The sequence below is a fragment of the Rhipicephalus microplus genome, chromosome 9, assembly GCF_043290135.1.
Source record: "Rhipicephalus microplus isolate Deutch F79 chromosome 9, USDA_Rmic, whole genome shotgun sequence".
Classification (NCBI taxonomy): Eukaryota; Metazoa; Arthropoda; class Arachnida; order Ixodida; family Ixodidae; genus Rhipicephalus; species Rhipicephalus microplus.
Window position 1 is genome coordinate 63272347 of NC_134708.1, and position 16380 is coordinate 63288726.

A 16380-nucleotide genomic window follows, 5' to 3' on the forward strand; every position below is an offset into this window, starting at 1 on the left:
TGCATAAATGCAATACGTCACTGATATTCATTACATGCAAAATCACGGGAAACCAATTGACCAGACGGGCAAGAGGTGGTATCTTGCACTACAAGACCCGGTAACTTTTTAATGAACAAGACATAGCCTGCAGACGTCCCTATTGTATCACTTACAATTGCGTAGCAATGTGCTGTAAACCTCAGCATCACGCCTCGGGTATCTTCGTCACTGTCGACTTTCGTTTCTTGTATAGCTAATACATCCAAACCATGATCCACAAGCAGCCTATAGGCTTGGCTCTGTTTCCGCTTGGCAGCAAGGCCTCAAATATTTAGTTTGTCAGTCTAAGTGTCGGTTCAAAGGCCATGGCTACGCAGTGAAGAAGTTATGCAGGGCTTGACACCTACCGTCAGTGTCTAGCACGGTGCTAGACATCCCTGGAGCCTCCAGGTGGACCCGTGTCGCTGGAGGGCAGTGGTGGCCTGTGTTTGAAATCGGGTTGAGACACAGCCTTGTGCTACTGTGTCGGAATGAAGAAGCCTTCGCAGGAGACCCATCTTTCAGCAATATGCGATACCGATCAAACGAACACGTCATGTGTGATAAGAGTAGCAGGATGCTGGCGAACACATTTACCAAATTCGAGTTGGAAGACGTGGGTGGCTGTATAGAAGGAACACGGGAAATGCATATACATAGTATATATAGTGTCATTACTTTTGGCGGGCTGCAATTTGTGACCTAATGAACATCTTCCAAAATTCTGCAAATTAGAAACGTTGCTTGAGTAGCTGTTTGGAGCAATATTGCCATTTAAGCGGTGTTTACACGAGGGACACATCCATGGGTGATAATGGAGGAGCAAGGTGACGTCAACAGGTGAGGAAAAGCCCCCCCCCCCCCAAATTTCCCCCACTCACGCGGACCGGGCAAGGCTAACGGAGGGTTTGGCATGGTGGCTAGCCACCATAATCATACAAAGGGATAGAGTAGTGTTAAGACTACTCTGATGGCTTCTACCAGTCGTTTGACGAGCTGCTGACTACGAGTGGCAGACGACCATGCAGCTGCAGACTGGACACCCACTGCCGCTCTCTGCAGGAGTGCAGTAACAGGAGCAAGTTCAATAATGTGGCCAAACAAGATCCCGAATTTCTGCCGTATCCTCCACCTGCGGGGGATCGTTTGTCCTGTCGGGAAAAAGGTACCCGTCTCCTCGGAGATGTCGCGGGGAGGTCGCACTTTAGACTAGAGTTACTATATATGCTACCTCACTAATCCGTGACGAATTAGTCACGTGATACCCAATCCATCCCGTGTCCCCCGTCAATTTCTCCCTCGTGTGAACACCCCTGAATAAATTGTGCACCCTTCTGGCTCTCACCGAAAACACTCGTGTCCTTCACTGTTTACCCCCTTTATCCATTTATTTATCCCAGGGGGCGCTAGCACGGCAGTAGCCGTACTTGTGATATAGCGCGCGATCGTCGTTGTTTTTATGTTGATATTTTTTATAAGAAAAGGGGTTAGTGAGGTGTACCGCCGCCTAATATGATGCTGTCACTTGCCCTAGCCTGGTGGGAAGAGCGCAGCAAATTCCTCATAACGCCGGGCCGCTTCGTGGTTCAATAGCAGTTTTGGCAGCGTCACGATAGTGCCAGAGCTGGGGTTGAGTAATGATTCCGCTCTACAGGTGACGTCACCCATGACGTTTCTCGTCACGTCGAGTGACTCTGAGCCAATACACGATGTGAATCTGAAGGAAGCGTAAATAAAGGTCCTGGTTAGTATTTTGTAAACTGTCTCGTGCCTTCGATTGTTTTGGTTATTTTTATCACTTTCCTGCTTCCAAATTTATGGGTTTGACTCTAAAACGCGCCGTTCTTTTTGTTCTGCCACGTTTGGCTTCATGCCCGTGCTTGCAGGGTGGCCCGAGCAAACCCGTTTCCGCAATACGTCTCACGCGCATGTGTTAAAGGAACACAAAAGTCAAATAACAATTTACGTCAGAGTGAAGGCTGAATGTGTGACAACATCTAAAACAAAAATATTATTAACAACAGTGCCCTACTTACCGAGAAATTAAGGTAAATGCACTAGAGCACACGCGCCGCAGTAGGACATTCTCAAAATGATCCCGATGATATCAGACGGACCGCCTACAATTAATCACTAGTAATTGATCCAGCTGCACTAAATAAAGGGTCTTCCGTGCATCAAGAGACGCAACAAATTGCTGCCTGTTCGTTTCTGTTTGGTTCATCAAAAGAAGAACCGCCGGCCGTTGCTATGGGGAATGGCGCGAGTGATTCAAAAATTCAACTCTCGCGTAGTTGGATGGATGGATGGGTGCTATGAGCGTCCCCTTTATAACGGGGTGGTGACAAGTATGCCATCAGGCTCGACAAAAAAAAAAACGTTTTTTTTATGTTGGCCTAATGCCTCTACTTCGATAAATTCTATCTTAATGGAAAAAAGGTAAATTTTCAGCTTAAGTTCTCTGCCATTTACGGCACACTGTCCATATTTTATTTTTCCAATATTTATTTTTGTCCTTTCTCTCTAATTTTCTGCCACCAATACTCTAACCGTCTCTTACTTATTTCAATCGCGGGTGTGTTCAGCTTTCCATTGTTGTCCCTAAAACCCAAGGCTTCCTGTAGGCTCGTGCCCAAACGTACACCTGGGTGGATATCTCCACATTCAATCAGAACATGCTCCGCCGTTTCCTTATCTTTCCCGCAGCATGTGCATTTTTCTTCTTCTTTACTGAATCTTGCTTTATAACTACGCGTTCTAAGGCAACCCGATCTCGCTTCAAACAGTAAAGCGCTTCCCCTTGAATTATCGTAAAATGCCTCCCTCCTTATTTCATTTTTGCCCTTTCGGTAGTTACTCAAAGCCGGTTTTTTCTCCATAGCTGCCATCCAGTAAATCCTCTCCGCCTCCCTGACTTTTCCCTTAACGCTCTTTGTTGACATATGGCTCAGCCGTATATTTACTAGTGAGTCTTCTAGTTCTTTTTCTCCACTGTGTGTCCACGCTCTTCCTATACAAATAACGGAACACCTTCTCTGCCCATCTACTCTCCTTCATATTTCTTAGCCTTTCTTCGAACCTTATTTTGCTCTGCGCTTCCCTCGCCTCAAAACCTGCCCACCCCATATCGCCCTTTACAGCCTCGTTTGTCGTCTTCCCGTGAGCACCCAACGCGAGGCGTCCCACAGTCCTTTGATTTACATCCATTCCCGATTGCACCTCTGCCCTCATGCACACCACTGAGTTCCCAAAAGTAAGCCCTGGAACCATTACACCCTTCCACAGACCTCGAAGCACCTCATACCTATTGTATCCCCACAACGCTCTGTGCTTCATTATTGCCGCATTCCTCTTTCCTTTTGCTGCCGAGGCTTTTTCCTGTACCTCCATGTATCTATCACTCTCATTTACCCATACTCCAAGGTACTTGTATTCACTTACCCTCGGTATTTCTTGGCCTTGTATGGACACCGTCTGATCACAGGGATCATTGAATACCATCAATCCACACTTCGTTACACTGAATCCTAGTCCAAGAGCTTCACCTTCCTTTCCGCATATATTCGCCAGCTGCTGTATATCATCTCGACTGTCCGCAAATAAGACGATATCGTCCGCATAAAATAAACCTGGAAGCTTCTGCTCAATCATCATGCCGCCCTGTTTGTGTGACAGATTAAAACCAATGTTGCTACCTTCTAGCGCTTTTTCCATACTCACCATGTACAGCATGAATAACAGTGGGGACAAAGGACATCCCTGTCTCAGACCCCTGCTAACCTCAACGTTCTCTTTGCTACGCATTCCTTCCCACTCTATGCAAACTGTATTTTCTCGGTATATCTCCCTCAAAAGCTGTATACAGTCGTCGCCCATGCCCATTCCTTTCAATATATCCCACAAAATTTCCTGATTAACGTTGTCGTATGCCCCAGTGATGTCTAGAAAAGCCACGTACAAGGGCCTATTCTTTATTTTAGATATTTCTATACACTGAGTCAGAACAAACAGGTTATCGTCTAACCGCCTGTCGACTCGAAATCCGTTCTGAAGTTCTCCCAAAATATCGTTATGTTCGGCCCATGTTTCTATTTTCATTTTTACTGCTTGCATCGCCAACCTGTATAGTACCGATGTAATGGTTAGTGGTCTATACGAGCGAATCTTGTCCTTTTCTCCCTTGCCTTTATAGATTAAGTTCATTCTACTTTGTCGCCAACTGTCCGGTATTTGTCCGTCCTTTAAGCTTTTTTCTACTGCTTTTAACAATGCTTCTTTAGTGTTATGTCCTAGTTCGTTAATGAGGCTAACGGGAATCCCATCTAAACCCGCGGCAGTGCGCTTTGGAATTTTTCCTTCGGCCTTTTTCCAGTTGAAATTATCAAGTACTAGCTCTTCCTCTGTTGCTTTCTCCGCCGCACTTCTACTCACCGGGGAGATCCCCTGGACGCTCTTTTGAAACGAATCGGCTGTTACCTTTTGGATGTAACCTAGCGCTTCGTACCCTTCCAATTGATTTCCTCCTTCATCTAGAATATGTTGTTGCGTTGTGACAGACTTCCTACCTAGCGCCTTTATGTGGCTCCAAAAAATCCTAGGCGCGACCTCCTTTTTTTCGTGTATCTCTGTCATCCAGCGTTCACTTTCACCTTTAATTTTTGCCTCTACCAATTTCTGTACAAGGGATTTTTCTCCAAATATATTTCCCATATTTTTTTGACTTCGTCCTGCGGCCGCTTCTCCTTTTTTGCCTTTCTATGCTCCCGTGATGCTTCGCGTCGCTTCTCGATCGCCTCCCGGATTTCCTTGTTCCACCAACTTTTTGGCTTCCTTTTTCCTTTCCAGCAAACAGTTTTCTTCTCTTTCCCTATCTCCTTCGTCATTAGATGTAACAGCTCACTATACTCCCAGTCCTTGCCTGGTATTTCGCCTACTTCTTCCTCGACTCTTGCGGCTATATTTATTATTTGTTTGTCATTTAAATACGAGCTGCCAGACTTTGATTCCATGCTCATATTTTTAGTTTCGTATCCCATTTGTAATGTTATTCGTTTATGATCACTACCCAAGCTGTTAATGCCTTCCTCGTCTATCCTCATTTCTGCCAGTTTGTGGTAAATTCCTTCAGTCATGAGACAATAATCAATACTTGATTGATTGTTTCCGACTTCCCATGTGATCTGGCCGTCACATTTAGGTCCCGTGTTAACTATCTCCAGACTATGTTGCTCGCAAAGATCTAGTAATAACTTCCCATTGGTGTCTGAATATCCGTCAAGGTCATGTATGTGGGCATTCATGTCCCCTAGAAGGATGATTTCGGCCCCATTACCAAATTCCTTAATATCCGCACTCATGCAATCCACTATCTCCTGATTCTTTTCTCTGCAGTTATTCCCCGTCCACAAGTAGGCTACCCCTAGCCACGTTTACTTTCCACCTACTGTGCCCAGAACCCAGAGGTGCTCTGAACACGTCTGTTTCACTCTAACCCATTTGGCTCCGCGGTGAATTAGCATTCCTACACCCCCACCTTTCCTTTCCGATATGGTCCTGTTACACCCTTCCCAAACATAATTTTTAATATGTGGTGGCTCTTCCAAGTCTCTAAGGTGTGTTTCTGTAACCGCATACACGCCTATCTGTTCTTTGTTTAACTGCTCCTCAATCTCTAACCATTTTGCCTTCTTTCTGCCACCCTGCATGTTTATGTAACTAATTGCAACACGCGCCTTTTTCCTTTTTCTTTTACCTTTTTTTCTGGTTTTTCGCAATTCTACCTGTAAAAGCGTCCTCCTGGTTGTTTTCCCTGTTACGAGCTACCCCGGACTCCGAAGGGCCCGTGAGCCCCCCCAAAAAGCTACTGCGCGTCCTGCCAGTCGCCAGCCCACCTCGTGTCCAAGCCTCTTATCGAAATGAATCTTGTCTCTTTGGAATCCACCCCACCTGTGCACTTCCCTGTTTAAATCCACTACCTCGAAACCCTTCTCTCGACTAATTCGCCATATCTCTTTGTTTGCGTCGACAACCGCTCTTTGCAGGTTGACGTTGCGTACTGGTACTTCCGGTACTGTGCATACTACAATTTGCACCTGGGGGGACACGGTGCGCATGTCATCCACCCCTTTCGCCAAGGTCGTCGCTAGTCCTGACGATTCTTTTTTCAGGACGTCATTTAACCCTCCCGCAATTACAACGAGGTTACGATTGTTAGCTTTAGCTGCGAGTTGTTCACCCGCTTGACTCATTACTGTCCCCAGCGTTTTTCCTGGGAACGTCCCTATCGCAACTCTCTTGTCGCCTTTCACCCTTTCTTTGATTGCCGCTGCGCATCGGACTAAATTTGAGTCACCGGCGATGATGACCTGTTCAGACATTCCTTCTGAAACCTGCACCTGGCTGCTGACTAGGTGACTAGCGTGAGTCACGGCTGCTGGTTTGCTCCCTCCCTCCCTCAAAACTACTTCCCGGTAGCTGGGCCCTGTGGCCAATGTATCTGCCTTTGTCATGCCTGTTTCCCTCATCTCTCCCGCACGGGGGGTCGTCGCCATAATGCTTCCGACGTCACCTGCGTCTTCGTTCCCCTTCACGACCTTCGATAGGCCCTTCTCGGCTGCCCGGAGCCTTTCCTCCATGGCTGACGTTTTCTCTCGCTCCTTCGCCAATGCATTCTCCAGCTCTGCGATTTTCTCCATGAGCCCACTCTGGACCGCCATCATATTTTTCATTTTCTCCTCGAACTCGCACTGTCTACACTTGGCGTCATCTTCTGCTTTCTCTTCCGCACTAATTTCCACCTTCCACCCTACCCCGCACTCTGAACACTTTACGGTCTTTTTGACCATGGCTAGCTCAGTTTACCGATGCCCACGTGTTAGAAAACTGTACTAAAATACACTGGTCTAAGCCAAAAAGAACCACAATAATAAATAAATACGCTACACTTCACAGCACCTGCGCATGCACGTGGTCGGTCTACGCGCAGGCCTCAGCCACGTGGTGGCTGGAGAAAAAAAAAAGACGCAGTACAGAATACTAAAAAAAAACGTACACCGTACTAGACCTAATCAAGCTTTACGCTAGCGCCTTACGTTCTCATAACGCTGCATACAGAGGCAAGCTGGAAACATGCAAAAACACTTATCTGTAGCTGTCATTCCGGAGCTCTCCAAAAACACGTCCGACCTCTAGAGAACCAGCAGCAGGCTGGCACTACATGTCCAGTTGATGATGATGATGATGATGTGATGGCGGCCGGCCCCTTTGCAACGGGGGAACACACTCAGTGTCCTGGCCTCAAAAAGAAAAGTGGGAAAAGAAAAACAAAAAGCACAGAGAAAAAAGAAAGGACCAAGAAAAGGATCCACACTCTTGAACGACACAGGCAAGAGACGCGCACACAGTGGTCTAGGTCCTAAGTCCGCCGTATAGTTGCCCACCACTCAGTAAGCCGCCTTTTCGTGGCTGCGACCGCGTACCGTCCCCCCCCATTGTCGCTGCTTCCATCTTCATCAAGCCTTTGAAACCCGAGCGCCTGTGGGAGGTTTGCACCCTCCACCTGAGAAGTTGGGAGACTCCTGCAGTGAAGGACGAGATGCTCCTGTGTCTCACTCGCTACGCCGCAAACTCTGCACAGGTTGCTGACCACAGTGGCATCAAACTTTCTGCGGTACTCCAGAGTGCGAAGAGCCCCAGCTCTCGCCTCGAACAGGAGGCTGCTGCCAATGCTATTGTCATAGAGGCGCGACCCACAGATGCTGTCCTGGTGTTTCCTGTAGCACTCGAGAGTGGACTTCGCCTCCATAGCTTCTCGCCATCGGGTTTCTTCTGCTTCTCTGACTCGCATGCGGACCTCGACCGTCCACTTGGCTGCTGTTTCAATAGGACTGGCTTCTGCAAAGAAGCCATACTTCTTCTCCAGCTGGTAGAGTCGTCGTGTCCAGTCAGTCCTCATGCATGTTGCCGAAAGGTACTCGAACACGCGGCGCGCCCATCGAGTGCGTCGCATGAGCGTGAGACGACCCCGATAGGCAATCTTGCTGGCGGCTTCCCGAGCTTCAAAGCTGGACCATCCGACGTCTCCCTGAATCGCCTCGTTGGCCACTCGATAATGGCAACCGAGCGCTGCACGGCCGACCTCTCTCTGCTGACGCTCCAACCACTCCCGTGTCGTTGGCGATATGCACACTACCGCGTTTCCAAACGTCAGGCCCGGCACGTGAACCATCTTCCACAGGTCCCGGATCATCTGAAATCGGTTGCAACCCCATAGGCATCGGCGACGAAGGATTCGTTGAGCCTGCAACGCAGTCTGTCGAATCACAGTCTCGTGTAGACTATATTTTGCTGCATCCACACACAGGGTGACGCCCAGGTATCTGTAATCGTTGCGTGTGGCCAGCAGTTCTCCTCCTAAAGTCAACGCTGCTGCATCAGTACTCCCTCCAGTTAGACGGACAACCGCCGATTTCTTAGTGTTGAATCGAAGTCCAAGACTCGCGAGTTCCGTCTGGCAGATGTCGAGGAGGGATTGCAACTCCTGGTTACTCTCTGCCATAACCACCAGATCATCTGCAAATGCCAAACCAGGCAGGTGGAAGTTCTCTTCAGCACTAGTTGTGCTGAAACGCATGCTGAATCCGAGGTTGGAGTTCAACAAGGCCCGCTCTATTCTGGATGCGTATAGAATGTACAGCAATGGTGACAGTGGGCAGCCCTGCCTCAGACCCTTATTTACATGAATTGGGCCAGTAGTTATGGCACCCAACTGCACACTCACTACATTGTCACTGTACAACCGTTGTATAGTGGAGATTAGCAGCCGGGGCAGTCCAAGGTCAGACAGGCATGCAAAGAGAGGACCGTGCGGCACGCTATCGTACGCTTTTTCAACATCGAGGAAGCAGCACAACAGCGTTCTCCCTTCCCTGCGAGCTATTTCTGCACACTGTGTGACGACGAACAGATTGTCATCCAGACGTCTGCCTGGCCTGAAGCCATTCTGAAGCTCGGTCAGTAGTCCCTTGGTTTCCGCCCAGCCACTCATCCATGCTTTGATGACCCCCGCGAACAAGCGATACATAACACTGGTGACCGTTATTGGTCTGTAGTCCTCTATGTTCCTCGCATCTCCGCCCTACTCTGCCCTACACTGGTGACCGTTATTGGTCTGTAGTCCTCTATGTTCCTCGCATCTCCGCCGCTACATGTCCAGTTACACTGGACATGTAGTGCCATCTAGCGGGGTGCAGTTGAATCAAAATACGTGTGCAATTTCGAAACCAATCGTGGGAAATTGATGAATGGCCGTTGTTGCTGCTGTGGCGCCCACTGCTTTCGGTCTGCTGCTACTAAGGAGGATCGCAAAAAATGCTGGAGTAGGAATAATTGCTCAGGAGTGAACCGTGCCTATGGCAAAACGGTGGCTGCGCCAGCCATCTTACTAAGGGCATAATAAAGTATCACCGTCCAACGATTGAGCACGGAGCGTTTCCCTCGCACACCCAGCAAGTTTAATGTGGAAACTTTTTCGGGTCACGGGGACAACTATCTTTTCATATAGAACTAACGTAGCATTTACATTAACATATTAAAGCCACTTGTAAGTGTGCACTACCATAATGACGAATGTTTCCGCCATCTTGGCAGTGGCAAAAGCTGGCTTCACTTCTGCTGGCAAGGCGTTGCGGGAGCTTCCATTCCAGCATTTCTTTTTTTAATCCTCCTTGGCTGCTACTAGCGCAGTAACGCCGGGCAACGTTGTGCACGGCAACAGTGACATGAGTCTAGCCACCCCAGTGAGTCGGTCCGGTTTAGTGTGTAGTCCGGTCGGTCCGCTTCTTGAGGCGAGTAATTTGAAGTGCCCTAACCTGATGCTGACCACTAAAACGGGATTTTATTTCGAAGTAGGCCATTCCTTCACACAAAAGTAACACTAAGAGGTTTCTGGACCGCTATTTACACGATCAACGTTCACTTGATAGTCGCCTTTAGTGTCCCTTCAAGCTTTCATTAGTGTGCTTTATTTGTTTACTGTCCAGTACGAGGCCGTGATTTCAACTGCTAGCCGCGGTGGTCTGCCGAATTGTATAACAGTGCAGGCTCAACTTCCACCCTATGGTAACTTATGGATAAAAAAATCCACGGCTCCCCGTCGGGACATCACGCAACACTACAGACTGAACAGATGCAAATATCCACCACCCCACGCCAAACTAAACAAGAAACAGCAGGTTGCCTGGAGACAACTACAGACACACACGTACCCGAATCCGGTGATCCTTCGCCTCTGCTACCCAGGCATTTATACGTCCGACGCCTGTAAGGCGTGCGGAGCCAGGGCGACGCTGCAGCACATGCTGTGGAAGTGTACCGGTAACGCGCAGCAGTCCCCTACGAACCCGGTAGACATGGCAGTCTCGAACCGCGAGGCGCGATGGGAGGCGGCTCTGTTCAGCCACGACCTTGCCGATCAACTGTGGGCCGTCCAGCATGCCTAGGATGCCGCCCGGGTCCAAGGACTCGAGGCCGTCACCTAGGCCGGGGTGCTTGTAGCCCCACCCCGCTCAATGACGCCGGACATGTTCAATAAAGTTTTTACTCACTCACTCACTCCCCGTCGGATAATCGAACCCCGGTCTCCCGCGTGACAGGCGGGGATACTGACCACTATACTAACGAGGATGTGCGTATGCACGGCAGACACGTCATGTTGTCAGCGAGATCACAACTCTAACGTGACATGGCTGTTTCAGTGGAAGAGAAAGAAACAAAGGCACCTGGTGCTAGAGCTTCCCCATTATATTGGCTAACTCTGGAGGAGATGGAGAAAACGAAGCTTATTTTGCCAAATTGTATTGCAGTGCAGGCTCAACTTCCACCCTATGGTAACTTATGGATAAAAAAATTACTGCTGCCCGTCGGGGAATCTAAGCCCGGTCTCCCGCGTGACAGGCGGGGATACTGGCCACTATGCTAACGAGGATGTCCGTATACACCGCAGACACGGCGGTGTTGTCAGCGAGATCACAACTCTAGCGTGACATGGCTGTTTCAGTGGGAGAGAAAGAAACAAAGACACCTGGCGCTAGAGCTTCCCCATTATATTAGCTAACTCTGGCAGAGATTGAGAAAACGAAGCTAATTTGGCAAATTGTATAGCAGTGCAGGCTCAGCTTCCACCCTATGGTAACATATGGATAAAAAATTACCGCTCCCCGTCGGAGAATCGAACCCCGGTCTCCCGCGTGACAGGCGGAGATACTGACCACTATACAAACGAGGATTTTTTTGTTACCATGGTATTTATTAAAGTACTTGGGCAATCATGACAAAATCGAGCGAACAAAAGTACAATCAAATCGCGAAAGTAAGCGTTCAAGTGTTACTCATAAACACTAAATGCCTAACACAGTGCGAGTTCTTCACATGGAGAGTTCTTCACATTGTGTTATACAAACAAAAAAGGGGTGAGGTCAAACAGTTCTCTAAGACGGAGTACAAGTCCGGTCTAAAGTCTAGCTCGTCGTAAATGTTTTTCAGGTGGATAGCCATTTGAATTAAGTGTGCGCTTGAAGAGGTGGTGGGCTCTACATTGCGGTCTTGCATTCGTGTCTTCCACAAGCTGTGCATACCCATGAGGAAAAACATATCATATGGTACTTCATCAAGCGCTGCTGGCAGAAGATAACGTATTGTGTGAGAATTAATGACAAAACGTTTTTTCAGTGCTCGCTGAAGGACATCCCAAAACAGTATGGCATCTTTGCAGCTAACAAAGCAATGTTCAATCGTTTCCGGCACATCACATAGGCGGCAGTTAACAGACCCAATGAAAATACCTTTTCTTTCTAACCATGTGTTCACCGCCAATGTTTCAGAGTGGAGTTTATAGAAGAATGTTTTTGAATTCGGTGGAATGTACATTTTGCGCACTCGCTTCAACACATCGTTACCTGGAAGATTGGAGTACAGTGAACGGTACAATGGAGGTGGGAAGAGTGTACTCAGTAGGTCCTTATACAGCACCTTGCGCGATACTGTGTACAGGTATTCTACAGAAAAGCGAGCTTTAAGGAACTGAACTGAGAGGTGAACTTTCTGCATGAATCCCCACAAGCATGGGCGTTCGGAGAAGTTGGATGAAACAATAAATCTGGTAAGCAATCAACAAGTGTAAGCTGCAAGAAGGAACGGATTAAAGGATGGGAATTGTCTCGAAAAAGAAAAATCGGGACACTATATTTGCCATAGATAAAGGTGTTTTATATAGTCCTAACCCACCCTCACTAACTGGCTTGAATATATTATCACGACGCATGGGCTCAAAAGTCGAAGACCATATGAAGTAGCGAAAATACGATGAAAGCGTTGTATATAGAATCTTGCGCAATGAATAAGTTGCAATACATAGTAAAGCTTTGTCGCTAGAAAGTATTGCAAGCTTCAGCTCTCCCAAAATATCGAAAGTCGATAGGGAACAAATGTCTGGGCCTGTCGTTCGAGCTTAGGGACGCGTTCCTTCCAGTAATGCGCACTGAATCTATATGCATGCAATGGTACACCGAGGTATGTTGGAGGAGTTCTTGTCCAATTAATCCCTGCAAAGTGGTTCGGTGTGCTACCCCACAAACCAAACCACAGTCCTAAACTTTTGGAGGCATTTAAACGAGCTCCTGATACTACGCCAAACTTTTCAATAGTATATACCACATTTTCGAAACTTAGTTTATCTGTGCAAAAGAATGCGACATCCTCTACATAAGCCAATACTTTAACCTCACTGCCTAATATACTAAAGCCACGAATGCGACTCGACTGTATTATGCTTAAGCACAGTGGTTCTAGATAAAGTGCAAATAAAAGAGGTGACATCGGGCATCCCTGTTTTAGAGAAGAGAGAATAAAAACTGGCTTGGAGAGTTGACCATTAACTATCAGACGAGTCGAGCATTCATTATAGCATAATTTAACGCCTTTAAGAAACACTTTGCCAACATTAGTTTGTTCGAGAAGAGAAGAAAGGAAGGAATGACGAACACGACCAAAGCTTTTGCAAGGTCTACCTGTAGCATTGCAAGATGTTTCTGAGAACCTTGACAGTATTCAAGCACTGTTCGAGCGACATGTATATTGGTTTGTATGGATCGACCTCTGATCCCACATGTCTGATGAGACCCAATGATGATCGACATAGCAAATTGCAACCTATTCGCTAATACTTTTGCGAAACTTTTGTAGTCCATGTTTGACAGCGATATTGGTCTGTAGCCCTCGACGAAGCGAAGTTTTTTCCTTGTCAGTTGTTTTCGGTATTAACACAGTGTGACTTTTGCAAAAAAGATTGTGGGAGTGTATCCATGTCATAACTCATCTGAAAAAATATTCAGCAATATAGGAGCAAGTCTTTTCTTGAAAGCTTTGTAAAATTCGCCTGAGATGCCATCAGAGCCTGGTGTTTTCAATAAAGGCAAGTTGTCGATTGCTTGCTCGATTTCCTGTATAGTGTCACGTTACTCTCGACAAACTTGATAAAAAAATGGGCTCGTTTAGTCGACTACTCAAGCAGTGGCTCAGAGAGATCGTCTTCGTCTTCTTTCACACATCGATCTCACCCAAGCAAACCATGTGGCAATAGTCCCCCCCCCCCCTTTGAAAGCATCGACTCGATGCTCGTAAATAAAAAAAAAATGAAGGTGTACACACGCAGATATAGAGAACCAAAAGAGGGAGAGTGCCACTACTCGCAGAGCAAATGAGGAAGTTTCGCCAACGCTTCCGCCAAGCACAAAAAGAAAGGGCATAAAAACACACGAGAACACAAACAGCAGCAGCAACGCAATGTCACGGCATGTCGTAGCACGTGAAACCACAAGGGCTACTGTGTGAAGTAGGGCTTCAGCCGAAGGACATGCACGGTTTCGGGCCGAAGCTGTCGACGAGAAGACGCTGCGCCGTCCGGAAATACCTCGTAGGTAAGATCTGTGATTCGTCTAAGAACCTTGTACGGTCCAAAATAACGGCTTAGGAGTTTTTCGGATAAGCCTGGTCGCCGGACAGGGATCCACACCCACACTCGGTCCCCAGGGTGGTAGGTGACATTTCGATGGCGGAGGTTGTAACGTCGTGCGTCTGCATCTTGTTGGTGACTGGTGTTTATGCGAGCTAGCTGACGAGCTTCTTCGGCGTACTGAGTGTATTGCTCAGCATCTTGAGCAAGTTCATTGCTTTCGTCGCACGGAAGCATAGCATCGAGCATGGTTCGCACGTTGCGTCCGTAAACAAGTCGGAAAGGCGGAAATCGCGTTGTTTCTTGCGTTGCCGTATTATAAGCAAACGTGATGTATGGAAGAATCTCGTCCCAGGTTTTATGTTGTACGTCCACGTACATTGACAGCATGTCCGCTATGGTCTTGTTAAGCCTCTCTGTCAGTCCATTGGATTGCGGATGATAAGCCGTTGTTTTTCGATGACTTGTGCAGCTCAGTTTAAAAATGTCCTCCATCATTCGTGCTGTAAACGACGTCCCTCTGTCCGTAATCACGCATGACGGGGCACCATGCCGTAGGACGATTTGGTGCACGAAGAACTGCGCGACTTCAGAGGCCGTGCCACGGGGTAACGCTTTTGTTTCAGCATAACGCGTAAGATAATCTGTCGCAACTATAATCCATTTGTTCCCAGAGGACGACAAAGGGAAGGGCCCGAGAAGGTCCATTCCCACGAGGTCAAACGGTGTCCGTGGTGGTGCGATCGGCTGGAGCAGGCCCGCGGGTCTCACAGGCGGAGTCTTGCGGCGCTGGCACTCACGGCAGCCTTTCACATATCGATGTACACTAGTTGATAGTCGCGGCCAGTAATACTGTTGACGTACTCGGGCGAGAGTTCGCGAATAGCCCAAATGTCCTGACGTGGGCTCGTCGTGGCACACCAGGAGGATTTCATCACGCATGTCGGTAGGAAGAACAAGTAGGAAGGCCTTGTCGCTACCACGGGCGTTTTTCTTGTAAAGAATGCCTCTTCTTAGACAAAAAGAGGACAGTTCGCGAGCAATGTGTTGAGGGACCTGAGAGTTGCGGCCTTCCAGGGAATCAATGACTGGGCGTAATTCATCGTCTGCCCGCTGCTTTGACATAAATTCGGAGTCACTAACTGCTCCGAGAAAGGCATCTTCATCTTCGGAGCCCCTGACAGCGTTCCCCACAGGTGCTCGAGAAAGCGCGTCGGCGTCTTCGTGTTTGCGCCCTGACCTGTACACAATCGTAATGTCAAACTCCTGCAAACGCAAACTCCACCGTGCGAGACGGCCGGATGGATCTCTGAGATTTGCCAGCCAGCAGAGCGAGTGGTGGTCAGTCACCACTTTGAAGGGACGACCGTAGAGGTAAGGCCGAAATTTGGTCGTCGCCCACACGACTGCGAGGCATTCTTTTTCCGACGTAGAATAGTTGGTCTCAGCTCGAGAAAGAGTACGACTGGCGTAAGCTATCACATGCTCAACGCCGCCGTGTCGTTGTACAAGGACAGCGCCAAGTCCGACGTTGCTGGCATCTGTATGAATTTCTGTAGCAGCGTCCTCATCAAAATGGGCAAGAACAGGGGCTGTTTGCATTCTCTGTCGTAACTCTGTGAACGCTGCATCTTGTTCTGCGCCCCAAGTAAAGGGTACGTCATCTCGGGTGAGTCGCGTAAGAGGTTCAGCTATCTTAGAGAAGTTGGCGATAAATCGGCGATAATACGCGCACAAGCCGAGGAAACGGCGTACTGCTCTTTTATCTGATGGGACAGGGAAGGCGGCGACAGCAGCAGTTTTGTCTGGATCAGGTCGCACTCCATCCGCACTAATGAGATGTCCCAGAAATTTCAGCTCTTCATAGCCGAAATGGCATTTTTGGGGTTTCAGCGTAAGTTCAGCTGTGCGAATGGCTTCCAGAACCTTTCTCAGACGCTTCAGATGTTCTTCAAAGCTCTCGGAAAAGATGACCACATCATCGAGGTAGACAAGGCAGCTTTGCCACTTCAAGCCAGCGAGAACTGTGTCCATCATCCTCTGAAAAGTGGCTGGTGCAGAACAGAGGCCGAAGGGAAGAACTCGGAATTCGTAAAGTCCGTCTGGAGTCACAAACGCGGTTTTTTCTCGGTCTCGTTCATCCACTTCAATTTGCCAATAGCCACTCTTTAGATCGATGGACGAAAAATACTTCGCACGTCGTAACCTGTCGAGGGAGTCGTCTACTCGTGGAAGCGGGTAGACGTCCTTTTTTGTGACGCTATTAAGCTTCCTGTAGTCAATACAGAATCGCAGCGTTCCGTCTTTTTTCTTTACTAGAACGACTGGCGAGGACCAAGCGCTGCTGGATG

At 48.1% G+C, this 16380-nt stretch overlaps 1 protein-coding gene across 1 annotated transcript; it reads right to left on the reverse strand.

Annotated features, from left to right (window-relative positions):
* Positions 1-7360: 7360 nt before the first annotated feature.
* On the reverse strand, positions 7361-9152 carry LOC142771842 (uncharacterized). Its single transcript, XM_075873749.1, has one exon. The coding sequence runs from the start codon at positions 9101-9103 to the stop codon at positions 7436-7438; it is 1668 nt and encodes a 555-aa protein (XP_075729864.1). The 5' UTR covers positions 9104-9152; the 3' UTR covers positions 7361-7435.
* Between the last annotated feature and the right edge of the window lie 7228 nt (positions 9153-16380).